At 36.5% G+C, this 26,796-nt stretch overlaps 1 protein-coding gene and 2 pseudogenes across 2 annotated transcripts; all 3 read right to left on the reverse strand.

Annotated features, from left to right (window-relative positions):
- Positions 1-690: 690 nt before the first annotated feature.
- Positions 691-26,630, reverse strand: LOC141821957 (T-complex protein 1 subunit zeta 1). Of its 2 annotated transcripts, none has more exons than XM_074709354.1 (15): positions 26,389-26,630; positions 26,246-26,309; positions 26,037-26,172; positions 25,031-25,182; positions 24,892-24,939; positions 24,386-24,478; positions 22,550-22,656; positions 21,819-21,933; positions 21,648-21,734; positions 20,679-20,883; positions 20,495-20,589; positions 1,423-1,491; positions 1,248-1,355; positions 1,035-1,153; positions 691-957 (listed from the first exon to the last, which is right to left on the reverse strand). In XM_074709354.1, exons 1-15 carry the CDS (start codon positions 26,520-26,522, stop codon positions 882-884), a joined length of 1,608 nt encoding a protein of 535 aa, XP_074565455.1. In that variant the 5' UTR covers positions 26,523-26,630; the 3' UTR covers positions 691-881. The 2 variants fall into 2 exon arrangements, with proteins under 2 accessions (XP_074565455.1, XP_074565454.1); XM_074709353.1 differs by lacking the exons at positions 691-957; positions 1,035-1,153; positions 1,248-1,355; positions 1,423-1,491 and adding exons at positions 19,126-19,357; positions 19,435-19,553; positions 19,648-19,755; positions 19,823-19,891.
- LOC141818122 (asparagine--tRNA ligase, cytoplasmic 1-like) lies at positions 1,639-4,809 on the reverse strand (annotated as a pseudogene).
- LOC141818131 (asparagine--tRNA ligase, cytoplasmic 3-like) lies at positions 11,737-12,933 on the reverse strand (annotated as a pseudogene).
- Positions 26,631-26,796: the final 166 nt, after the last annotated feature.

The following is a 26,796-nucleotide window of genomic DNA, read 5'->3' on the forward strand; positions in this document are numbered from 1 at the left end:
GACTTAGATTCTCTTTCTCCTTCCTTACCCTTCTCATTGAACGCAGGAAGTCAATTGACCCTCTCCTCCCAATGATGTTTATGAAAAGCGATTTGCCGTGGACATGAGGTCACTTCGAACGCACGACGCAATCCGGACGTCCTTCGACCTACTGCCCACCACGTGTCCTCGCCTTTTCCGACATATTTATTTACCCTTTTGCATTTGTTTTTCCTCTCTTTTCCATCATTCCGCGTAAACATAGCTTTAGAGTAGTTATCTTTGGGTATGTGAGGATGACAAGTACTTAAAAAATAATAAATAATAGTTATTTTCGAAAAACAAAATTACAAAAATAAAAATGATTATATTTTATTTATTCAAAAGGTAAAGTTTTAGAAAATAAAAAATTAAAATGGTGTCTCGTCCGATCCGATAACAATTCAGACATATTGTAATTGGTTCTTTGGCTAACGGTAATGGTTCGTTTTAGATCCATACCCATTACACGAAATAGACGAGAAACCCTCACCTCAACATACACTCAAAACCTTTATTTTTATATAGTTAAAATAAAAAAGACACTCTAAATTTTCACAAAAACATCAACAGGTTGCTATATGAAATAGCAAACGGTAGCAATGATTGCCATAAAAATGTAGTCTTAAACCCTAAAAGAAGTAATTTTGGAACTCGACAAGACTTACACAATTGGAATAATGTGGAGGTTTTCCCCAGGAACATAAAAAAGGGCAAAATTTGCTCTGAATTAAGCAAAATCTGTGTCCCTTAGAACTACATGAGCATTAAAAATCACCACTTCACCAATCCACTACAAAACATCTCAACTTTCTTACGTCAAATTCAGAACTTGCAAATCTGGGTCCGACATCTCAATGGATCTATGTTGGTTTTCGCATGTTTCGGCCAGCACGAATTACTTCATCCACCAGAAGCAATTGGGAAGCAATAACAGGTCTGCAAACAGAATGGAACCAATAACTTAATGGATAGTGAAATCAAGAAAACTGCTGGTGGAGTCGACTAATACTTACCCTGAGTTTATGAGCTGACGTTTTACGGAGTAGTTATCGAAGATACCCTCCATCTGTGGATCAACAGGTGTACCGGTATGAAGATTCAAACCGACAATGTTGCCTCTGTCATGCTCACCCTTGAAAACATCATAAGTTAGATTGTGGTTCAAACTTGTATTGTACTGGAATAATATCATAATATCAGTGTAGAGTTTTGCAAGAGGTCTTTACTGTAATAGAAATGATGGCATCTAAGGTATCATGGCCAGAGTTCTCTGCGAGTGTCTTTGGAACCACGAGAAGGGCATCGGCAAAAGCTTCGACTCCAATTTGTGCACGCTGTCGACAACATTCTGTTAGATGAACATCATGATAGTTGTGTGCCTAACATTTCAGAATAGCTTACCCCTTTAACAGTTTTCTTTACATTGTTGATCAAATGCTGTCTTGCGGCAACCTCAAACGCCCCAGCACCCTGTCAAAATCAAGATGATGACAATCAGTATGCAACTGACTATCATTTACAGTGGTATGCTGCACCATTTTGTATGACTAGCAATTAACATACACAGACGGATCAAACCCATCATCAGCATTTCACATACTACATATGTTCAAATAATCATACAGGACGAGATTCAGGCAGCACAGTGTAGGTTAAAATATCTTGGAACAGTTTCAACTTTCCATATGACTGTTGATGTTTAGAGAAAAGATCTTGATTATATTCCTCAAAAACCTTTTTATGAGAATGTCTAAACGTTTCCTCTCTTTGGCTTCCTCCAATCAGCTCACCAACCTACAAACAAGAATTTTAAAGACTGTAGAACAAGATTGCGGCGGTTGAATTTTCAGAACTTAAATCAAGAACACAAATTGAGAAGAAAGTAGAACATGAATCACATAGATGGATGCAACAAGACATTAGAAGAAAATTTTCACCCTGGCTATATACAACATCAGTCAAATGCCATAGTCATCATTGAGCCTCATATAAAAATGCTTTAATACCTTTTGGATAGTTATATACAATTACAGGTTTCTTGAATATCACCTCTGTCAAATACCTGAATAATCCAAAAGATCATCACCAGCTCAAACCCTGAAATTTCCAAGACAAATAAATATGCTGCGCAGAAATTTTACTCGTACCTTTCATGCTCGGATGCTAGATCAACTCCCCACTCTACCTTGTTCTCAAACTTCCTGTCTGTCACATCGGATAGAAGTTGCACAGCCTTAGTGTATGAGATGCGCTCAAATGGCATATAGATGAAACAAGCTTCAAACGTTCTATAGCTGTCTTATCATAGTTTTTTACCATAAATTCCATGTCTGCCCAACAATTTTCAAGTAACCATTGACAAAGAAATTTTACATAGTTCTCAGCATAGTTCATATCATCCTGCAGTTAAGACAACTTCTCAGCATAGTTCATATCATCCTGCAGTTAAGATAACTACAATGAGGGAATAACATGGAATTTCAGAAAATATAGGCTTCAAAAAATGTTCTTTTTTGTTTAGTCGCCATGAAGAAAGTAAAAAAACCAAATACCAGATTTGCATAAAACGCTACTGACTTTTACTAGGCTGCATCAATGCCAGTCTCATATTGCTAGAATAACATAATAAGCAATACAGTACCTCTAGATTAGCAAATGTTATCTCTGGCTCAACCATCCAAAACTCAGCCAAATGCCGTGATGTGTGGGAATGTTCTGCTCAAAAAGTTGGCCCAAAGGTGTAGACATTACCGAGGGCGCAAGCATATGCCTCAACCTGAAGCTGCCCTGATACTGTAAGAGAAGCTCGGCGTCCAAAAAAGTCTCGTGCATAGTCAAATTTTCCATCCTTCTGAGGAAGCCCAGGTTCAAATTAAACCTTTCTTCAAGGTTCGACACATTTTCCTTTGCCTTGTTGAGTTCAGCTATGGAAGCAACAATCTCATCCTTGCTAGCTTTTGATGCTTTCAGTAGGGAGACAACCTCCCCTTTCTCCTTGATAATAAGCTTAGCAGCCTCAACGTCCGATACAGATGGTGGAGGATTCTTTTGCGACTCTTTCTCCACGGAGGTGCACGAAGTCACGAAGGAACTCGAGAGTAAGCCGCGTCTTGGGGAGCGGATACTTGGCCGGATCCACAGGGCCGACCTCGAGCACCTTCTCCACCTCATCTCGACGCTGTGCTTGGCGCCCTCAGGCGGCTTCTTGAGCTCGCCCTCGACCAGGACGGAGGTGCCGGTGGGCACGAGCTGCGACAGTGGGAACACCGCCGCGTCGACGATCACCTGGAGGTTCGCGAGGCAGGAACCATCGTTGAGCTCGAGAAATGCAAAGAACCATTTCCCTGCTCTCGCCCCGTCTTGACCCACCACCCACGACGACCTTCCGGCCGACGAGCTCGTCGGCCGGCGCCGCCACGATCGACTTGATGAAGGTGCAGGCGCAGGAGGGCTCCAGCCTCCGGGGCGGGATCCGACCGACGAGCTCGTCGGCCGGCGCGGCCACGATCGACTTGATGAAGGTGCGGGCGCGGGAGGGCTCCAGCTAACGGGGAGGGATCCGACAGACGAGCTCGTCGGCCGGCGCGGCCACGATCGACTTGATGAAGGTGCGGGCGCGGGAGGGCTCCAGCCAACGGGGGGGATCCGACCGACGAGCTCGTCGGCCGGCGCGGCCACGATCGACCGACGGGGAGGGATCCGACCGACGAGCTCGTCGGCCGGCGCGGCCACGATCGACTTGATGAAGGTGCGGGCGTGGAGGGCTCCAGCCTCCGGGGCGGGATCCGACCGACGAGCTCGTCGGCCGGCGCGGCCACGATCGACTTGATGAAGGTGCGAGCGCGGGAGGGTTCCAGCCTCCAGGGCGGGATCGGAGAGAGAGAGACCCTCTCCATTGTCGATTGGAGAGGAGGCGACGGCTAGGGTTTCGATCTGGTGTGTGGAATGTTTCGGGAATGAATGCAATAGGACTAAGGACGGACAGGCGAGTTCCCGTGCGCCGAATTTGCGGCGTTAGATTAAATGTATTTTAATTTTGAGTTAATTAATTATCAAATTTTTAGCTTTCTGTCTAATTGATTGATTTATTTATCATGGGTTATAATTTTAATTTTGTAATTTTTTAATTTTATTTAATTAAATACATAGTGGCTCCGGCGGTCGCCCGGCGGCGGTGCTCCGGAGGAAGGCACACACAATAAGAAAGACACACAAAGCCGCTATATCGCTTACACATCACACTATTAACTAAGAGGAATATATCGAGCGTTGTGATTTCAAGGCTCACAGGTATGCCAACGTGAGCATCGCGCCGGCGGCGAGGAGAACGAATTGTGGCAAGTCGGCATCGCCGCCGTCGATCCCTTCGGTGGGGTAACAGGAAAGGACAACGGCGGCCCCGAGTTTGAGGAAGAGGAAAACGAGCAGCGCCGCCGTGGCAGAGGGAGCGGCGGCGGCGCGGCCATCGGCGACGCAGACGCGAGCGAACACGGCCGCCACGCTGGCGAGGAAGAGCAGGTAGGCGTGGAAGTAATAGTCCAAGCCGCCGGCGCCGTCGAAGAGCACGCCGCAGAAGTCAAAAGCGAGGATGAGAGGCACCAGCAGCGAAGAGGCGGCACGGGCCCTGCGCGCGGGATCAACGGCCCAGAGATCTAGGAACAAAAGCGCCACGGAGGTCAGGAAGAGCTGGAAGAGGTGGAAGTAGATTCTCGCCGCGTTCAAGCCGGAGGCGGAGAAGAAGAAGTAGAAGGCGACGCAAATGGTGAGGAGCAAGAAATTGGCCTGCATGGCTGCAGAGAAGAAGGAAGAACAGAGCCGAAAGATACTGTGGAAACCAAAACAAGAGAGAGGCACTTGGAATGAGAGATGATCTACCAGTACATTTATAGGACTAGACTTCATAATAATCATGTTACTTTTCCTGCTGCTGAATTTGTCTTCAGCATATCATTTCATTTTTTATTCTCAAAATGCCTTTGATCTCAATGTGCGCGTTGAATGCCTTCGGTCTCAATCTGCGCGTTGGTGAGCATGGCCAAACAGGTAACAGACATCCCAGCCATTGCCTATTTGACAAAAGACTACAAGTGAGTATTTGCTGGTTTTCCGTGAAAAGCTGATTTTATGTGGAAAAGCTAATCATCGGTCAGTTCATTTATAGAAGTAGAATCCAGCGTTTGTCCCTGGAGCAATGGTGCAACGATAAGATATTCGGATTGTAACTTAGGGACTTGTGATTCGATTCCCAACTACGACGTATTTGTAGGAATTTTTCTCTAAATGGGGAACGCAATCAAAGAATGCTGGGCATCTGGATTGACCGCCGTATGTGCTTCCCGATTTATCTTGATGATCGATAGAAAACTTTCATAGGATCGGACCGACCACCCCAAACATGTGACTACTGAAATTATTATTATTTTTTTTTCAAATGCCTTGCGTTCTCAATCTTCGCGTCATCTCCTCCCAATGATGCTTTTCCAAGAAAAGCTGATTTGCCGTTGCCGTGGACAAACCATTCGAACGCAGGAAGTCAATCCTGACGTCCTCGACCTACGTCCGCCTGCCACGTGTCCTTAATGCGTTGTTGTATCATTCACTTGTGTACAAATTTGGCACATGAGGTCACTTGCGCCCCCGCACGACGCAATCTTCTCCCTTTGCGACGGTCGCATCAGGTTGCACGATTTGTTTTTCTTTTCCTTCTCCTTCTCTACGATTTTTTTTCCCCTTTTGTGTTTCCTTGTCTCGCCTTTTCGTACATATTTATTTCCCCTTTTGAATTTGTTTTTCCTCTCTTTTCCATCATTCCGCGTAAACATAGCTTTAGAGTAGTTATCTTTGGGTATGTGAGGATGACAAGTACTTAAAAAATAATAAATAATAGTTAGTTATTTTCGAAAAACAAAATTACAAAAATAAAAATGATTATATTTTATTTATTCAAAAGGTAAAGTTTTACAAAATAAAAAATTAAAATGGTGTCTCGTCCATCAGTCGCAAATTCGCGTTGTATTTATTGCTTGCGTCGAGGATTGGTGGAATCTTCTTAGGGCATCCACAATAGGAGTATTTGGGGAGATATTTGGAGAAATATTTTCACCCACCGAATATCCCCGGATATTTAACGGAGTATTTGAAATCACCGGATTAAGAGTTACACCTGATGATTTCAAATACTTTATTATAAAAAATATATATATATATATATATTAATTAAAAATAAATAAAAACAAATTAAAAAACAAAAAAAGACCATGGTGGTGGTCGACCGGTGGTCGACCACCAAATTTATTTTTTAAATGAGAATGTGACGTGAACATGAGACTCACAAAATATTTGATTGAAATATTTCTGAACATTGTGGATGCCCTTAGTCGCACATTCGCGTTGTATTTATTGCTTTTGTCGGGTAATAGTAGAAGAACAAAGGTGGCCTTCGGGTGGGTCCTGATCAGCTATATAAATATTGTGGCGTACTCTGGAAATCTTGTGGCGGACTCTACCATTTTTTTATATTTGTTTTTTTTTTGTAAAATTAGTCAAACTGTATATCCAGTTTTGTAAATTTATTAAAGAGGCCACTCTCTAAATTCCCATAATTAAAATCTCTTCACGTTTCTTTGCTTTTTTACTCATCGAATTTTTTTAAGCTTTCACAAAATTAAATCATTTGGGTTTTAATGTTTTTAACGCGATAAAAAAATAAATCGATAAATTAATATTTAGGATCGAACATTTAGTAAAGAAGTTTTTTAAATAATTATTTCGATATAATACAAAATAAAAACTTATTGCTTCTGCATGTTTGGGTGGGTCAAGCGGAGACTAGACAAGTCAACCGAGCCAAGCAATTAGCTCATCCATATTATATTTGAAGAGTTTTGCTATTATGAGCGCCGGCTTCCTACGCGCCCGTGCGCCCCGTTTGCCGACCTCCACGCGCTTCCGCCGTCCGTTCATCGCCGTCCGACCACCGACGACCGCCGGACCGGACCCGTTGGAATCGCGACTCGCCGGCGCACGTTCCGGCATCGGATTCCGGCCGGATTGGGCCGGAATTCCGGCCGAAACAAGGGCAACAGTGCCTGGCACCACTGTCGGCCGGAATTCGCCCGGATTCCGACCGAATCGGGGCCGGAATCCGGCCGCGGTCGACGCACCCGGCGCCGGCGTGTCGACCGGGGCCGGAGTCCGGCCCCGATTCGGCCGGAATTCGGTCGGATTCTGGCCGAATCGGGGCCGGACTCCGGCACCCGCCGGACCGCCGTCGAGTTGCGGTTCCAACGGGTCCGGTCCGACAGCAATTGGTGGTCGGACGGCGATGAACGGGCGGCGAGAAGCGGCGAAGGTCCGAGGAGAATCACTGTTCAATCAAACGGGCTACGTTTATTGCAATCGGAAGCGGACGACCGAGATCCTGGCGCTCACGGGCGCGCACCGAACCGGCGCTCATAATAGCAATATTATATATTTGAATATTATAGTAATTTACTAAACCGACCTGTAATTAATCGCCATCACATTTATTGGACGAATAATTCAAATTACACCGTATTTAACCAAATAATCATAAATCCATACCATTACGTGTCTGAGTTATTTATTCGGACTAGTATTTCACCCGTGCAATGCACGGGATATTTTTTTTATATAATTAATAATTAAAATTAGTAAGTATGAGCGTTTGAATAAATAATTAAAATATAAATAACAATGATAACAACTAATTAATATTTCTTTTTACTCGACACATTTGTAGAACGATAACAACGGTTCTTCACCTATTTTTTCCAAGTATGTCATGATGTCATTGACAAAGTCTCCTCACAAAGTATATGATATCTTATTGTTCCTGAAAATAGTAAAATAATTGATTATTAAAAAATATTAAAATATTAGATGTAATATGTCATAATGTCATTGACAAAGTCTTTCCATAAATTAAAAGAATAATAAAACAATACTTACTCCGAATCTTCTAAGATAAAATCAAGAAGTTTTGTAAGGCGGCCACCAAATTCTTTACTTTGAGGCGATTCTCGTGCAACCATTTTGTCAATGACATCTCAAAAAAAAATTTAAGCTATAAGATAAAATGTTCGATCAATTAATCATGAAATAAAAAAATAAATTAACTTACCAAAAAGTATGTTCTCATTAACAGAATCTGTCTCCTTCAGTTCACTAAAAGACTTGAATTCATACATCATCGATGGAAATGTATCATCAAAAATTTCGCATACATGAGTTTTTGCAATAAAATTGATCTTGTATTTGTTTGTTGCATTCGATTCTCTGCAACAATGATATTTTTTATGGCAAATACATGACCTTCTAATAGAATGGGTTTCACTTTCTCCATGATCGGACGTTTTATTGTTCCATGTATGCGTTCACCCTATAAATATTTAGAAAGAGTAAATATTTATATTTTTGAACAATAATCAAATATATACGTAAAAAATATATATACAACCTCTTTATCACGAAAGACACACTCCAAGCTAAAATCTCCATTGTTTCCATATGCAGGTAGATCGTAACAACGAACTAATCGGAGTTTCAACGCCCACTGCATTTTCGAACGGTTAACCTCTCGGATAAGATTAAACAGAGGAGCCATTTTTTTATTTCAATCTAAAGTGAGTGAGTAAAGATATTACAGTCTTAATTTATAGAGTGTATTGAAGAGGAATTTGAAAAGTTTAAATCGAAAAAGATGGTAATTTTATTGATGACATTAAATATAATTTAAGGCAGGACCTTGAAACTTTGGAAAATGTGGTATTTCAAAGGTGGTAATATTTAATTTGTGTAACTTAAATCATGGAGTGTTGCACAAATTAAGTCTAACGATTTCAATATCATTTAAATTCTAAGATGAATTTTTAATTAATATTGTAAAAGATGGAAAGTATCAACAATCAAAGAGAGCACTAATCTTTTCACGATTTTCAAAATCTCTTCAATGTCATAAATATCAAAATTGAATAATATCGATGAATCTTCATTTTTTAATTTATATGGTAATCTTTAATTAAGGTCATTTCAATTATTAATAATATTTTATTAGCTTTGCAACATTAAATGATATTTTACAATCAAATATGGTAATCTTTACCATATATAAGTTTTAGATATAATTCAAATCATTTAAATCAGACAAAAATGAAAAATAAATACTTTATTGAATTAAAAAATCATACTATTTGTATAAAACAATTATAATGATAATTCATAAGATAAATATTTCTATATCAGGTAAAAAATAATAATAATTGATATGTAATACATAATTATTTAAATACATTAACTAAGGCTACATTTTCATAACTTAATTAAAAATAAAATGTATGTCCGGTCGAGTTGTAAAAAATCATTAATATACAAAATACAGTGATTCAAGACATCTTCCTTAAATTAGGTTCACTGCATATATGATTAATTATTTTTATATAGATAAATATTAATTGTATGCAAAATACACAGATTCATGACATCTTTCTTAAATTAGGTTCACTGCATATATAATTTATTATTTTCATAATAAAAGATTTGATTGAAACTAAAGAGTTGAGTGTAGCTATATTAGGTCCCCAAAAATTAAGTTCCTTAAATTGTTTCCATATACATAAATATTAATTGTATGAAAGATTTTTGCGGTCCTCGATGGGTGTAAGTTTGTTTCCATATAGTTAAATATGTCTATAATTAATGTTTAGGCGGGAAATTTTTGGACAGACAACTCTATTTTTATATATATATAGATGTAGATCCGATAACGATTCAGACACATTGTATTGGTTCTTTGGCTAACGGTAATGGTTCGTTTTAAATCCATACCCATTACACGAAATAGACGAGAAACCCTCACCTTAACATCCACTCAAAACCTTTATTTTTATATAGTTAAAATAAAAAAGACATTAAATTTTCACAAAAACATCAACAGGTTGCTATATGAAATAGCAAACGGTAGCAATGACTGCCATAAAAATGTAGTCTTAAACCCTAAAAGAAGTAATTTTGGAACTCGACAAGACTTGCACCATTGGAATAATGTGGAGGTTTTCCCCAGGAACATAAAAAAGGGCAAAATTTGCTCTGAATTAAGCAAAATCTGTCCCTCAGAACTACATGAGCATTAAAAATCACCACTTCACCAATCCATTACAAAACAACTCAACTTTCTTACGTCAAATTCAGAACTTGCAAATATGTTTAACGGCACCAACACATTTTAACTTGGTTTATTTCATAATTCTGTTAGGGTTGGGAGGACATGATGAGGAGAAAGAAATTTAGATGCACATCCTAGATTAAAGCAACCGGGCGCCTGATCTCAACTTCTTAGAATGAAAATGGCAAGCACATGAACCTTCCTTCAGTGACCAACCACTTCAAGCTTCATGAAGGAGTGTGTAATCGACTATCACTTCTGCTGAAGGAAGCCTAGAAGACATTCACAACCTCAGGCATGCTCCATGGCCAAACAAGGATGAGCACCATTTATCATTATATCCCCAACAAGGCCTGAAATTGGCCACCTGATAAAAAGACCACTCTGACCTTACCATCTAACACCTATAAAAGGGCAGGTCAAAGATCTACCAAGATCAATCCATCCTCCCTAGCAACTTGATCTTGTGTTCTACTGGGTTTAATCCCACTCAATTGGAGCCAAACTGACTAGAAAATCTGACAACCTGAGGGCCAGATCGGGGAACAACTGATGTACTCTAGTTTAGCCACTCAAAAGAAAAAAGGAAAAACATGAGCCTCATAGCTTCACTTTAATTATTCGTACCTTTTTATGAGAATGTCTAATTTCTAAACGTTCCTCTCTTTGGCATCCTCCAATCAGCTCACCAACCTACAAACAAGAATTTTACAGACTGTTGAACAAGATTGCGGCGGTTGAATTTTCAGAACTTAAATCAAGAACACAAATTGAGAAGAAAGTAGAACATGAATCACATAGATGGATGCAACAAGACATTAGAAGAAAATTTTCACCCTGGATATATACAACATCAGTCAAATGCCATAGTCATCATTGAGCCTCATATAAAAATGCTTTAATACCTTTTGGATAGTTATATACAATTACAGGTTTCTTGAATATCACCTCTGTCAAATACCTGAATAATCCAAAAGATCATCACCAGCTCAAACCCTGAAATTTCCAAGACAAATAAATATGCTGCGCAGAAATTTTACTCGTACCTTTCATGCTCGGATGCTAGATCAACTCCCCACTCTACCTTGTTCTCAAACTTCCTGTCTGTCACATCGGATAGAAGTTGCACAGCCTTAGTGTATGAGATGCGCTCAAATGGCATATAGATGAAACAAGCTTCAAACGTTCAATAGCTGTCTTATCATAGTTTTTTTACCATAAATTCCATGTCTGCCCAACAATTTTCAAGTGACCATTGACAAAGAAATTTTACATAGTTCTCAGCATAGTTCATATCATCCTGCAGTTAAGACAACTTCTCAGCATAGTTCATATCATCCTGCAGTTAAGATAACTACAATGAGGGAATAACATGGAATTTCAGAAAATATAGGCTTCAAAAAATGTTCTTTTTTGTTTAGTCGCCATGAAGAAAGTAAAAAAACCAAATACCAAATTTGCATAAAACGCTACTGACTTTTACTAGGCTGCATCAATGCCAGTCTCATATTGCTAGAATACCAATATAGATTAGCAAATGTTATCTCTGGCTCAACCATCCAAAACTCAGCCAAATGCCGTGATGTGTGGGAATGTTCTGCTCGAAAAGTTGGCCCAAAGGTGTAGACATTACCGAGGGCGCAAGCATATGTCTCAACCTGAAGCTGCCCTGATACTGTAAGAGAAGCTCGGCGTCAGAAAAAGTCTCGTGCATAGTCAAATTTTCCATCCTTCTGAGGAAGCCCAGGTTCAAATTAAACCTTTCTTCAAGGTTCGACACATTTTCCTTTGCCTTGTTGAGTTCAGCTATGGAAGCAGCAATCTCATCCTTGCTAGCTTTTGATGCTTTCAGTAGGGAGACAACCTCCCCTTTCTCCTTGACAATAAGCTTAGCAGCCTCAACGTCCGATACAGATGGTGGAGGATTCTTTTGCGACTCTTTCTCCACGGAGGTGCACGAAGTCACGAAGGAACTCGAGAGTAAGCCGCGTCTTGGGGAGCGGATACTTGGCCGGATCCACAGGGCCGACCTCGAGCACCTTCTCCACCTCATCTCGACGCTGTGCTTGGCGCCCTCAGGCGGCTTCTTGAGCTCGCCCTCGACCAGGACGGAGGTGCCGGTGGGCACGAGCTGCGACAGTGGGAACACCGCCGCGTCGACGATCACCTGGAGGTTCGCGAGGCAGGAACCATCGTTGAGCTCGAGAAATGCAAAGAACCATTTCCCTGCTCTCGCCCCGTCTTGACCCACCACCCACGACGACCTTCCGGCCGACGAGCTCGTCGGCCCGCGCCGCCACGATCGACTTGATGAAGGTGCAGGCGCAGGAGGGCTCCAGCCTCCGGGGCGGGATCACGAGCTCGTCGGCCGGCGCGGCCACGATCGACTTGATGAAGGTGCGGGCGCGGGAGGGCTCCACCCAACGGGGAGGGATCCGACCGACGAGCTCGTCGGCCGGCGCGGCCACGATCGACTTGATGAAGGTGCGGGCGCCGGAGGGCTCCAGCCAACGGGGCGGGATCCGACCGACGAGCTCGTCGGCCGGCGCGGCCACGATCGACTTGATGAAGGTGCGGGGCGGGAGGGCTCCAGCCTCCGGGGCGGGATCCGGCCGACGAGCTCGTCGGCCGGCGCGTCCACGATCGACTTGATGAAGGTGCGGGCGCCGGAGGGCTCCGGCCTCGTCGATCCGGACAAGCTCGTCGGCCGGCGCGGCCACGATCGACATGATGAAGGTGCGGGTGCGGGTGCGGGGTGTGCCTGTGGGAGAGAGAGACCCTCTCCATCGTCGATTAGAGGGGGGGCGGGCGGGGCGACGGCTAGGGTTTCGATCAATGTTTCGGGAAGAATGCGATAGGACTAAGGACGGATAGGCGAGTTCCCCTGCGCCGACGTTGCGGCGTTAGATTAAATGTATTTTAATTTTGAGTTAATTAATTATCAAATTTTTAGCTTTCTGTCCAATTGATTGATTTATATTAATATTGTAATTTTTTATTTTTCAATATTTAATTAAATACATAGGCTAGTGGCTCCGGCGGTCGCCGGCGCGGCGGTGCTCCGGAGGAAGGCACACACAGAAATCAATTAAAAAGCACACAAAACCGATTTATAATCACTTACACATCACACTATTAATCGCTTACACAAGAGCTGAATATATCGAGCGTTACGATTTCAAGGCTTACAGGTATGCCAACATGAACATTGCGCCGGCGGCGAGGAGAACGTACTGTGGCAAGTCGGCATTGCCGCCGTCGATCCCTTCGGTGGGGTAACAGGAAAAGACAACGGCGGCTCCGAGTTTGAGGAAGAGGAAAACGAGCAGCGCCGCCGTGGCAGAGGGAGCGGCGCTGGCGCGGCCGTCGGCGACGCAGACGCGAGCGAACACGGCCGCCACGCTGGCGAGGAAGAGCAGGTAGGCGTGGAAGTAATAGTCCAAGCCGCCGGCGCCGTCGAAGAGCACGCCGCAGAAGTCAAAAGCGAGGATGAGAGGCACCAGCAGCGAAGAGGCGGCACGGGCCCTGCGCGCGGGATCAACGGCCCAAAGATCTAGGAACAAAAGCGCCACGGAGGTCAAGAAGAGCTCGAAGAGGTGGAAGTAGATTCTCGCGGCGTTCAAGCCGGAGGCGGAGAAGAAGAAGAAGAAGGCGACGCAAATGGTGAGGAGCAAGAAATTGGCCTGCATGGCTGCAAAGAAGAAGGAAGAACAGAGCCGAAAGAAACTTCGAAAACCAAAAAAGAAAGGCACTTGGAATGAGAGATCATCAGTCAGCCCATTCCATTTATAGAAGTAGTAAAATTTCATAGTTAATTAATCGTGCTTTTTTTTTGTCTATTTGACAAAAATACTAGAAGTGAGAGTTGGTGTATTTCCGTGCAACAGCCATTCGAACGCAGTAACAGTCAAACCTCTCGACTGACGTCACCAATCTGACAATTCTTCTGGAAAAATTGTATAGATTGATGACGTCAGATCGAGAGCACTATGTTTTATTATTGCTGCACTTATTTCCTATAATACTCCTCACCGCCTTTCCGTCTAAATTATTAAAAAAATTGAGTTTTATAAAAAATTCATTGATAATTTCAAACAATTTAATTTATTTTTTTAATACACCATTAAAAATTAAAAATACAAATACAAAAAAAATTAAAATTAAAGAGATGTGAATATTTTTTAATTTTTTATAGCTAATTAAAAGAGAAAAAAATCAAATAAATAAAAATAAATAATTGAAAATAAAAAAAATTAGCGTGCTTTTAATTTTAAAAAAATGATAAATCTTAGTCAGTCTAATGGACTCAATCCCTGGGGTGGTCGGCCCGGTCCCACGGAAGTTTCCCACCGACCACCAGGTAAATCGAGAGACGCATACAGCGGTGTACTTTTAATTAAAGCATCTAGTGTGGTGTTGATTTTGTTAAAATATTACTATATTGATGTTAATTTTATTAAAATATCATCGCAATATTGATTTTTTAAAACGATCATCATTTTGTTATTGATTTTATTAAAACATCACCATCTATTTTAACTTTTAAGTCATGATGAAACTGAGAAAGTTTATAAAAATCTATATGGATGGATAATCCAATCTCATTAGAGCTATTTAAAACTATCAATATATTTTATTCGAAATTCATTGATAAATTTAGATGATTTGAAATTTTAAAACTTAAATTGTAAAAGATAAGAATGTAAAGAAGGAAGATACTATATGCCATCTTAATTTTGAGTCTCCTTGTTGTAACAATAGACATACTGAGTTTTAAAAAATAAATTTTCTAAGATTTTAGAACAAGATGAAATTAAAAAACATTATAGAAACTTATATAATTTGGATTATGTCTCATCAAAATTGATTATTCTGATCATCAATGAATTTTGTTTAAAATTCATTAATCGATTTTTTAACCGACCGACGAATCAAATTTTATCACTAAAATAGAATAAATTTAACACATATAAAAATCGATTAATTTGATCATAATTATTTTTTTAATATTAAATTTTTTTAATTGTTTAATAAAAAAATGTTAATATCTACGTTAATAAACTTGTGAATAAATCGAATTAAAATTTCAAAATAATTTTTAGAAGGAACTAAAGTTTTAATCCCCTATCTATCACTGTACTATCACCCTAAAGGGGTATTTGGTTGTGGGTTATTATTGATGAGATCAGTAACAGATCCAGAAATTAGAGTTTGGGTGGGCTTGATATATTATATATTATTATCAAAAAATATAATAAATTAAAATATATAATAAAAAAATTACAGTAGATTATACTATTCAATAGAATAACTATAAGAATGAAATGAAAAAAAATAGAAGTCTTTCCTTCTTTTTCGATGGTCTCGACTAGTTCCCACGATAAGAAAAAGGTAAAACAAAAATGGCTCTGGTTGAAGAGGAAAGAAAATTAACTAAGTTATGATTAAAAAAAAATAAAGGGAAGAAAAGAGAAAGTCAATGCGTTGAGACTTGGGCATGAGGCAGTGTAAGCCAAGAGCTACGTAGGTGGAAGAGAATAAAAAAAGAAGAGAAAATAATTTTTTTAAAATTCTTTAATTTATTTTAAATCGATTCATTTAATTCAATTAAATTTGATTCGATCATAATTTGATCAAAATAGACCAAATCAATTCAGTTTGGATCAACATATCCCTTATATTTACACCTACTCGATGAATTTTATCTAACCCCAATCCGATTTTAAATTAACACATTCACTTTGTGTTTGATGATTTAGTTTATTTATTTATTTATTTTATTAAAAAAATTTAATACTTAATAAAATTTATATAGGTAATGATAATTTAGAAACTTGGGGTGGGCTACAGCCCGGGACTGGCCTAATGTGGCTCCGTCCCTGGATGAGATGATAATCTTGCTTAGTTCAAGTTATAATCGATTATCAAGTAATACAATATAACAATTATATCAACAAATAGGTTATAATTTGAAAATATGATTAAGCCTAAGATTTTCTAAAATTTTTTTCAATATTATCATTTGATTTTAAAACTCAATAATTAAAATATATAATGGAATTTAATTGAAATCCAATTAATTAATTTAAAATTTTATTTAAAATTTTAAAAAATGATAATTTATTTTAAAATTTAAAAAATAAAAGTAATAACTTATATTTATTAATTTGAAATATTTTATTAAAATGATTATTTTATTAAAATAATTATTTTAAATAAATATTTTATTAAAAAATATATAAATTTATGTTAAATTTTAAAAATAAAAATAAAAAATTATGTTTATTAATTTAATAAATGTTTTATCAAAATAATTATTTTATTAAAATAAAATTAATAAATTATATTTATTAATTTAATAACTTGTTTTATTAAAATAATTATTTTAACAAATTATTTTTTTTAATATATAAATTTATTTTAAATTTTAAAAATAAAATAAAGAATTATATTTATTAATTTAATGAATTATTTTATTAAAATGATTATTTTAATGAAATATTTTATTAAAAATATATAAATTTATGGTAAATTTAAAAAATTAAATTAATAAATGATGTTTATCAATTTAATAAATTATTTTATTAAAATAATTATTTTATGAATTATTTTATAAATTTATTTTAATTTATTTTAATTAAAAACTAAAATTAATGAATTATATTTATTAATATAATAAAATAATTTATTAAAATAATTATTTTAAATTATTGTTTTATTAATTTAACAAATTATTTTATTAAAATAATTATTTTAATAAATTGTTTTATTAAAATATATAAATTTATTTTAACATTTTAAAAAATATAAATAAATTACATTTATTTTTTAATATATTATAAATTTTTTATCATCATTAATATTATTAATTTAATTTAATTTATTTGAATCAAAGGTAATATAGTAAATATAAATTGATTATGTTTTATTCACTCTAAATAAATAAATTGAATCAAATAATGTTAAGTTATATTTTATATCTCATAATCTTGATTATATGATTATCTGAAAATCATATAATCAAAGTTATACATGATAACTTAAACCAAATGTACCATAAAGAGGATGTTTAATTGTAAGTCATCATTGATAACTTTGGCTATTGATCGATTTATAAATAATGCAGCATCATCGTCATATCAGCAAATAAGTTATAATCCGAGAATATGATTATCTTGACAACTTAAAATTTTCTATAATTCCGAAGTTAATGAAATTTTTTTTTATGATTATCCTTCAATTGAGTTAATTGAAATATATCGTGAAACCTAACTAAAACCGAATTAATTCAATAAATTTTAATTTAAATACTTATAAATTTAAAAGAGATAATTTATTTTAAATGTTTAAAAATTATTGAATTATATTTATTAATTTAATAAATTTGTTTAATAAATTTTTTTATTAAAAAATACATATTTATTTTAAATTTAAAAAATTTAAAATTAAATAATTATATTTATTAATTTAATAAATTATTTTATTAAAAAAATATATTTTTTAAAATTCAAAAAATAAAATTAATGAATTATATTTATTTTTAAATTATCTTATTAAATTATATAAATTTATTTTAAATTATTTTAAAATTATAAATAAATTATATAAATTTATAAAATTATTAATAAATTATATTTATTTTTATATATTATCAATTTATTATCATCATTAATATTATTAATATTAATATTATTGATTTATTTTATTTTATTTTAATCAAGAGTAATATATTAAATGTTAAATTAGTTATGTTTTATTCCTGTTAAATAAGTAAGTTAAATCAAATAACATTAGATTATATTTTATATCCTATAATTTTAATTATGTAATTATCTAATAATTATATAATTAAAATTATATATGATAATTTAAATTAAACGTATCATAAATAGAATGAATTGACCGATGATCTCTCATTCCAAGTGCCTCTCTTGTTTTGATTTCGAAAGTTTCTTTATCGGTAGCGACGAGCGGGAGAGGCAGTGACAACACAGAGCAAAGGATGAGATTGTGATTTTTGAGGATTTAGGGTTAGTTGTGATTTTTATCTCGTCACGGTCGCTGACTTGCTTTTCTGAGTCTGAATTCGATCTGTGAGATTGATAATCATAGAATATGATTGCATCGAGGATCTGTTGCGTATTTGGTTTATCTATTTATATTTTGTGGTGGAGAAAACTGAACGTTTGAGATAAGTAAAATCGACTTTTTTTTTAAAAGGTGTAAATTTGACTCAAGTGGTTAAATTAAACACCTCGTGGACTCTCCTGGTCGACGATATTTGCCTTACGTTCTCATTTTGTTTGTGCATTCGCAAGCGGAAATTTCTCGTCCCGTATGTGTTAACGTGGAGCAGCCGCGTTCCAGAAATTAAATATTATTAAATTAGAAATTGATAATAATAAATCAACAACGATAATGTCAAAAATATAAACAGGATACGATCTATTCACTGTACTATTGCTCCGTTAGTTTCAAGTCGTTAACTAATCTCCAAACCTAACCCAACATGTTAAACGAATCTTATTAATTAATTGAGAGAATTTTAACATTAGTTAAGTTATCATCTTTGGATTCGTGAGGATGATAACTACTCAAAAATTAGAAAAATTAGCTATTTTAGATAAATAAAATTACGAAAAAAATAATTATATTTATTTATTCAAAAGGGTGAAGTTTTAGAAAATTAAAAATTAATGGCTTTAAATAATTGGTTTAACATAATACAAAACAAAATACTTATATCTTCTTGGAGCGCTGCAAACGGTAGCAATGATTTAGAATCCAACATTTTGTAAATCATTTGGGTAGCCATGATTGCCATAAAAATGTAGTCTTAAACCCTAAAAGAAGTAATTTTGGAACTCGACAAGACTTACACAATCGGAATAATGTGGAGGTTTTCCCCAGGAACATAAAAAAGGGCAAAATTTGCTCTGAATTAAGCAAAATCTGTGTCCCTTAGAACTACATGAGCATTAAAAATCACCACTTCACCACCAATCCACTACAAAACATCTCAACTTTCTTACGTCAAATTCAGAACTTGCAAATCTGGGTCCGGCATCTCAATGGATCTATGTTGGTTTTCGCATGTTTCGGCCAGCACGAATTACTTCATCCACCAGAAGCAATTGGGAAGCAATAACAGGTCTGCAAACAGAATGGAACCAATAACTTAATGGATAGTGAAATCAAGAAAACTGCTGGTGGAGTCGACTAATACTTACCCTGAGTTTATGAGCTGACGTTTTACGGAGTAGTTATCGAAGATACCCTCCATCTGTGGATCAACAGGTGTACCGGTATGAAGATTCAAACCGACAATGTTGCCTCTGTCATGCTCACCCTTGAAAACATCATAAGTTAGATTGTGGTTCAAACTTGTATTGTACTGGAATAATATCATAATATCAGTGTAGAGTTTTGCAAGAGGTCTTTACTGTAATAGAAATGATGGCATCTAAGGTATCATGGCCAGAGTTCTCTGCAAGTGTCTTTGGAACCACGAGAAGGGCATCGGCAAAAGCTTCGACTCCAATTTGTGCACGCTGTCGACAACATTCTGTTAGATGAACATCATGATATTTGTGTGCCTAACATTTCAGAATAGCTTACCCCTTTAACAGTTTTCTTTACATTGTTGATCAAATGCTGTCTTGCGGCAACCTCAAAAGCCCCAGCACCCTGTCAAAATCAAGATGATGAAGATAGAAGAGTATTGGAATTCTTATTTTCTATTCATTTACAGTGGTAATCAACGCAATCAATGCAACTGACGATCAAAATGTAATATGCTGCACCATTTGTATGACTAGCAATTAACATACACAGACGGATCAAACCCATCATCACATTTCACAGACTAGATATGTTCAAATAATAGAATAAGGATGAGATTCAGGCAGCACAGTGTAGGTTAAAATATCTTGGAACAGTTTCAACTTTCCATATGACTATTGATGTTTAGAGAAAAGATCTTGATAATATTCCTCAAAAACCTAAATTCTTCATGGACACAGAGAGCATTTAGTTCTCTTAAAGATGTTATTCCAAGTGTCAAAGTCTTGGTTTTCAGCTTAACTAATTTATTATTAATCTAGTTTATCTGGACTCATTTCATGCATCTAGAGGTCACTTCAAATTAAATAGCCTCTTGCCAAAGGCAAGGTAAGGCTGCGTACAATGGATCCTTTCCCCGGACCCCGCATGGCGGGATTCGTGCAATGTCCTAGTTTATCTGGACTCAATTCATGCATCTCTTTTAAATACAAGACATTTGAATGTTACCAGAACAACAGCTTCATCTTCAATTGTATTCTTGACAGATCTGAGGCCATCACGAACAGCATCCTTGATTTGAGCAATGGTATGATCATTTGGTCCTGCAATGAAGATGACAATACCCTTGCCTAATATTACAATTATATACTGTGGACTAATAAAATTGAAGTTATCACAGTAATTATGTAACCTTTGATCAAGATGGTACAAGAGCGAGGGTTTTTAACATTCTCAACAAAGGTATACTTTTCTTCACCAAGAATATGCTCATAAACAAGCCCAGCCCATCCAAGACAATCAACCGTCAAGTCATCAACAGAATTAACAGCTTCCCCACCACAAGCCAAAACCAGCCTTTCCATATTCCTCCTCTTAGCTCTTCTAAGTGCAATAATCTAAAGATGACCAGGAAAAAAATTATTTAAATAAATGTAATGCTCTGTAATGTTTACAAAGTCTGGATAATTAATAGCAATTGATGATGCAAAAACTAGATCATTGTTCTTCATAATGAATTAAACAAAATATTTAACTACGGAACAAAAATCTGCAGCAGCAAAATAAACAAATAGAAGAGAAAAAATTTAGCTAACCAAAAGGTCAAACAGTCAACATCATTAGTACTCATGTTCCTCCTAGTAGAACTACAAAATAGAAATTTGTGAAATACATTACAAGGTAAATGTTGAATATTTGTCAAAATCCTGCAATTGCTATATAGTCAAAACATTTGGTTAATTGCAGAATATATTGCAACCTTAATCATCTATTCCCACCTCATAATTTTAACATATATTCCATAACCAGTAATGCAGTGATTGAACTGATTTCTGTCAGAGTGAAGGTGCAACCTAAACTAAATCATGCAAATAAGTTGTTATAAAATATAATAATCTTCATGAGATAAAAAGCACCGCATGCACAAATATTTAAGACTCAGGTTGCTCAAGAAAAGGAAATTAGAGTTGGCTGGTTCAGACTGCATATTGTCTACAATGAATTACAATGGCTAGTAGTAGTCGTTATAACTTTGTCTTGCATGAAGGACATAAAACAACTCTGATGAATGCAACTAGGAAAGTTGAAAAGTTTCACCCAGATACAACTTGAAGTGAAAAAAAATTTAATCATCAATGACTAGAGCGATGATATGATTTACCCCTGCCCTGGCAAGTAGGTCTAGAGATGGAGGATCAATGCCCTTCTGATTAATAACAAGAAAGTTTTTGTCATTGTCTGAACAGACCTGCATTGGAGAAGGAACTTCAGGATACAGAAGACATAAGGTAATTCAGATAATTTGAAGTATATAGGAAAATATTCAATTTGCCTTGTTCTTCAATTCAATGATCTTCTTAACCCGCTCATCAACTTGACGCCGTTCAGCAGCAACCATTTTTTCTCTCTGCTCGGCGTTGGAGTAGAAAAAGCCTGCATTTATTTCACTGGAAAGAGAACTCATCAACCACATGTATGCAAACAGAAGATGGGTTCTTGGCTATCAACACTATAATTGTAAATAACAGAATGCCCAACTTGTTGTGGCACAGGTGTGTAACATATATCAGAAAGGCATCAGTGCAACAATGCTTTGATGAACTTTGTACAACACACGAAAGATGTTAACAAATGATTCAATGAAATTGATTGATAGAATGACCAGAACGAAGCATTAAAACACAACATACTAATCACAACTTGAGTTTCTACAAAGCAACTCAAACTATATTCTTTGATTAGACTGTCAAACTTTGTAGATTCTATGTTAGCAAATAAAACTCAGTTCGCACCCAGTAATTTAGAGATGAAGTAATTTCAAAGTTCTATAAGTACAGATTCTTGGTTATTTTGAGCAATAAAAACAGTTTGTACGCTCAAAAACATGGAGGCGAAGTAATTTTCAGTTTCAAAGTAGCCAGTAGCCATGAGAATAAGAGAATAAGACAAATGATAACAAATAAAAAATCTACATGTAGCAAAAACTGAATTATCTCATGTAACAGTTCGTACGGCTTTCTTTTCCATAAATGCTGAATGAAATAGAAACACATCAAGATTTACCTTTTATCATATTCCAAGGAGACATTGCAAGTCAAGATATAGCAATTTTCTGCCCTCCGCTTCATATCAGGATGTCGAGATCCATGATCAAGGACAAGGCCTTCAACCTTCAAAAGAAGCAACAAATTATATTTTGCTAATTTGCAAGTTTATTAAAATAGCTCAAAGCCATTTTGTTGAACATATATATCTTTCTGTACCAGTATCACTTCCATGTCCAATATTCCAATTCCAGACGGCCAACTTTTTATATTTGCACCATAAAACTACAAATTCCAAAAGGAAAAAAAAACTCCAAAGAAAAAAAACTGTTTCATGAATTAACACACTCAAATCCTCAAAAATACAAGGTAAAAGGATGGACTATGCAATACAACATTCAATGTCAACAACCAACAAGCAACACAATGTTCTTTAAGATAATGCACCACCATACATATTGCCCAAGATGCTAGGCACTTGCCTAGGTGATTCAAGGTGTGCAAATATAGAACATTCTTAATAAATCTACCATACTATTAATAATATCTAATCTCAGTTAATTAATGCATATTAAAAAATAATAGTTAATATCCTATATCAATATCATCATAAACCCATGGTTGTCCCAACTATTTTGGGGTTTGCTACATGGCTGTTATACCTCAATTGAATCTATGCAGGGCTAATATAGCAATATTCTAAACATTTAAAATTTGTTAAACTCTATCTCCTATGCCATCTACCTAATCTAGTGCTCACCTCTAAACATGTTCTTACCATCTCAACCTATTTTCTCTTTACTCTCAACATTTGAAATTACGCCTATTTGCTTTAATAGTACTTGCTTTCATCTTATCCCTTTTATTAATCTTGCATATCCTTCATAGGATTCTCATCCTCATAAAATTTAACACTTAATAGTATGTTGATATATCTTAGAAACATATGTAGAATAGTGGCATCAAACAATTAATATTTATTGATCAATCCATCCAGTTCATATTTCCATATACAAAAAACGTCAATCACATAATGTACAACATGTAATATAATAATAACATGATATGATAATGTAGAATAAGTGATATTTATAAATAGCATAAATATAATTAATATCTAAAGTATTTATTTATGATAACAGAAGTGTTTAGGATAACACTTACAATTTACATACTACAATATCAAAAGCTTAGTTTAATTTTTCAAAATCACAATAATTAAAGATATCATCAAGATAAGATCTTGATCATCAAAGGAACCAAGTCATTTGTTCCTTTTCACTGAATATGTGCTTGCCATTTGTTTCTTTGGTCCTAGCCTGCAAAAGTGTCTGCCTAGCTCTCCTAGGTGTTCAACACGCCTCAGTAATCATATATGCAATGAAGTCCATTCTCTAAAACATCATTTCTTTTAAAACAATGGTAGCTTGTCTTACAATCAAGTTTCATTATAATTGTGCGACTAATTTCTATTGTTGACTGAGCTACCCAACAAGCTTTTCTTGGAGAGATAACTAGCTACAAGGATAATCACCAGAACAATGTGTAACTCACTAAAGTGTGCAGGATAATTTGGCCACAAAAATTTTGCACCAGAAAGGAGTAAAATTTCTCTGGAGTGTTTTGCTAAGAAGAGGAGCCTGATGGTTTGTACTGAAGTTAGTGTGATGTTATGTGATTTTTTTTATATATTCCACAAAATTTCTAGATGTTATCGCCTAGAAGCAAGCACTTGTCCAGGAAGCATCTATCTGGCTAGGTGTTGAGGCACTTGAGCCTTACCTCATTTGGGCACCTATGCAAACAGTCTACATACTTTTAACAACACTAGAGCAACAATCACAAGAAAACATACCAAGCGCGTGTCAACATCAAATTTATGGCGCATATGCATTATCTCGACCATGAAAAGATCAATTGGCTCATCTGGTTTTCGTATGCAGAGTACCTGTTAATGTAAAAAAAATGAATGTTGGTAAATATGATAGTAACTAAGACTGAGATTACAAACATCAAGTACATGCCATAAAACATTAGCAAATAGGACTCCAAGAAATGGTACAATGATCAAAATTTCATGAATATGTGTGTAGCTTAGAGCAGAGGTTTGCAGCTTAAGAAGCAAGAACAATTTTGATTAACATATTCCAAATAAAGATAAGAATCAAACAGAAATTCTTCCAGGTGATACTGATGCATTTCAACAAAATAGAGCTGATAATTTTCCTCAATCTATAAAAAAATCAATTGAGATTTGTAGTCAGTCTGGAGCTTTATCACAACTGAAGTGCTTTATTCAGACTTAATCCATAAGCATTAAAGAAGATCAATAAAAAATCATGCAAATAAAAATAAACTTACTGCATCAACAACAGCGTCGGTCAGTTGGTCAGCTAGCGATTCATATAACTATAGCAAAAGAAAATTCAAACAGCATTAAGAGAAACTCAGAAAAAATGACCTTATAAACTATTTTATAAAAAGAAAAGATATAGTTTACCTTTGTCCTAAGTGTTGTCCTTGCTACCATTTTCAATATCTCCTTGTCAGGTGAGTCACCCATCACAGCAGGTGTCTTAAACTTCTCTAGAAACTCTAGAGTAGCCCGCTTGGCAATTTCAAAACCATCTACCAGCACTCTTGGATGCATTCCTGAAAAGATAAACTTTTATGTTATTCAACATTTGAAGTAATGAATTAAGAGGTTCTATATAATGAGATATAATCTTACACATCATAAGCACTAAAATAAGTAGCTGAAAGGGCATTGCCTATATAGGCACCTGCTCTAACAAACACCAGAACAAATAATTGTTTTAATTTTCACAAGTGTTAAATTTCCAAAATGTTGATAAAATAAATGGTTATCATAAATGTAAAAGTCACATCTTGCTTATTTAACTCCATGGTGATTTCAACCATAAGAATATTAACTGCTACTGATTATAATCATACATTATAACCATCTAACTCTTTCAAGTTCAAACTCATTCTTGTTTGGTAACCCTAAAACCATGAGCCATGGAGTGAAGAATGCAACAAATTGTCAAATCCTTGTGTCCGACTAACTGATACTCCACCATAATGCTACAACTAGTGTCCAGTTCTATCTGTGATCCCTTTAGACAATGCACATAACGCATGTGGATAAGTAGACAAGTAAAGAAGGCTAACATAGTGGAAACTCTAAGACAACAAAGAACAACTCTCCATTATTTCATTTATGGAAAAGTTCTTCGCAAGAGTTATGATTAGTAGGATGTATAGATTGTTTATGGACAAAATCAATGTTACTAACAATCATTTTGGATGGAACCACAGAATTAGAATCTATATTCTAACGTGCTACAAATCAGTATAAAGCATATCAAGCATGCACTAAAACTTCAAACTAACATTAAGGCATCGTTTGCATTGGCCAGGCTAAAAATGTCAGGAAGGACAAACAAAAACAAAAATTGTGAGATCATCAGGGAATGTAATTTAAAAAATCAATCAGGAAATACCTTCACTGATTTTCTGTTCTGACTGCTTCATCAGCTCCCCAATGAAGAGAACAGTGGAGGTTGTGCCATCACCGCTAGTCTCATCCTGCGCGACTGCGGTCCTTGCGATCATGATCGCTGTAGGGTTTTGGATTTGCTGCAGATCCAACAAAATGCTAAGAAAGACCAAACCATTTCTTGGATGTAAAGACAAAATCCAGTCCCCTTACCATCTCTTTCAAGAGAGTGTTCCCATCTTTTGTCAGCTTGATGTCCCCAGCCCCTCCGACAAGCCTGCACGCGAAATTGAATACTTAGCGCAGGGAGAGGAGGAAGATGCACATAATAAATAAGAAAAGAGAGAGAAAATAACATTTTGATGGTGCCCTTGGGGCCGAGGTTTGTCTTTAGAACATCCTGAAGGCCCTTGGCAGCGTTAATGTTCATGTGCAGCGCCGCCGACTTGTTCAGCACCTCGGCTTGAGGATTCAACACCCGGAGCGACATCTTGCCGAGCTTCCAGTGAGGACGACCTAGCAGATCGCGGCGACGGCGACGGCGACGAGGTGGAGTAGGGTTTTAAACGAGTAGGAAGAGAGTGGGACTAGGAATGGAGTCGAGGGGAAGAAGGCCGAATGATCGGTATTGTAATAAGATTATAAAGGTTGCCAGTTGGGCCGGGCCTCTCGCCTAGGCCCGTTTGAAAGCCTGTTTAGAATTCAATTTTTTTTATTCTTTTAAAGTTTTTTTTTTAAAAATCATGCGTGTTTCATCAATCAAG

The sequence above is a fragment of the Curcuma longa genome, chromosome 2, assembly GCF_044706935.1.
Source record: "Curcuma longa cultivar G26 ecotype Majalengka, Jawa Barat chromosome 2, ITB_CL_G26_1.1, whole genome shotgun sequence".
NCBI classification, from domain to species: domain Eukaryota; kingdom Viridiplantae; phylum Streptophyta; class Magnoliopsida; order Zingiberales; family Zingiberaceae; genus Curcuma; species Curcuma longa.

Excerpts from the sequence above, each read along its gene's own strand:
- LOC141821957 (XM_074709354.1), bottom strand. The coding sequence starts at position 26,522 with ATGTCGCTCCGGGTGTTGAATCCTCAAGCCGAGGTGCTGAACAAGTCG. Across the intron at positions 21,735-21,818 it reads TCATTGAATTGAAGAACAAG|GTCTGTTCAGACAATGACAA; the intron begins GCAAATTGAATA and ends TCTCCAATGCAG. Across the intron at positions 1,154-1,247 it reads ATGCCATCATTTCTATTACA|GGTGAGCATGACAGAGGCAA; the intron begins GTAAAGACCTCT and ends GATGTTTTCAAG.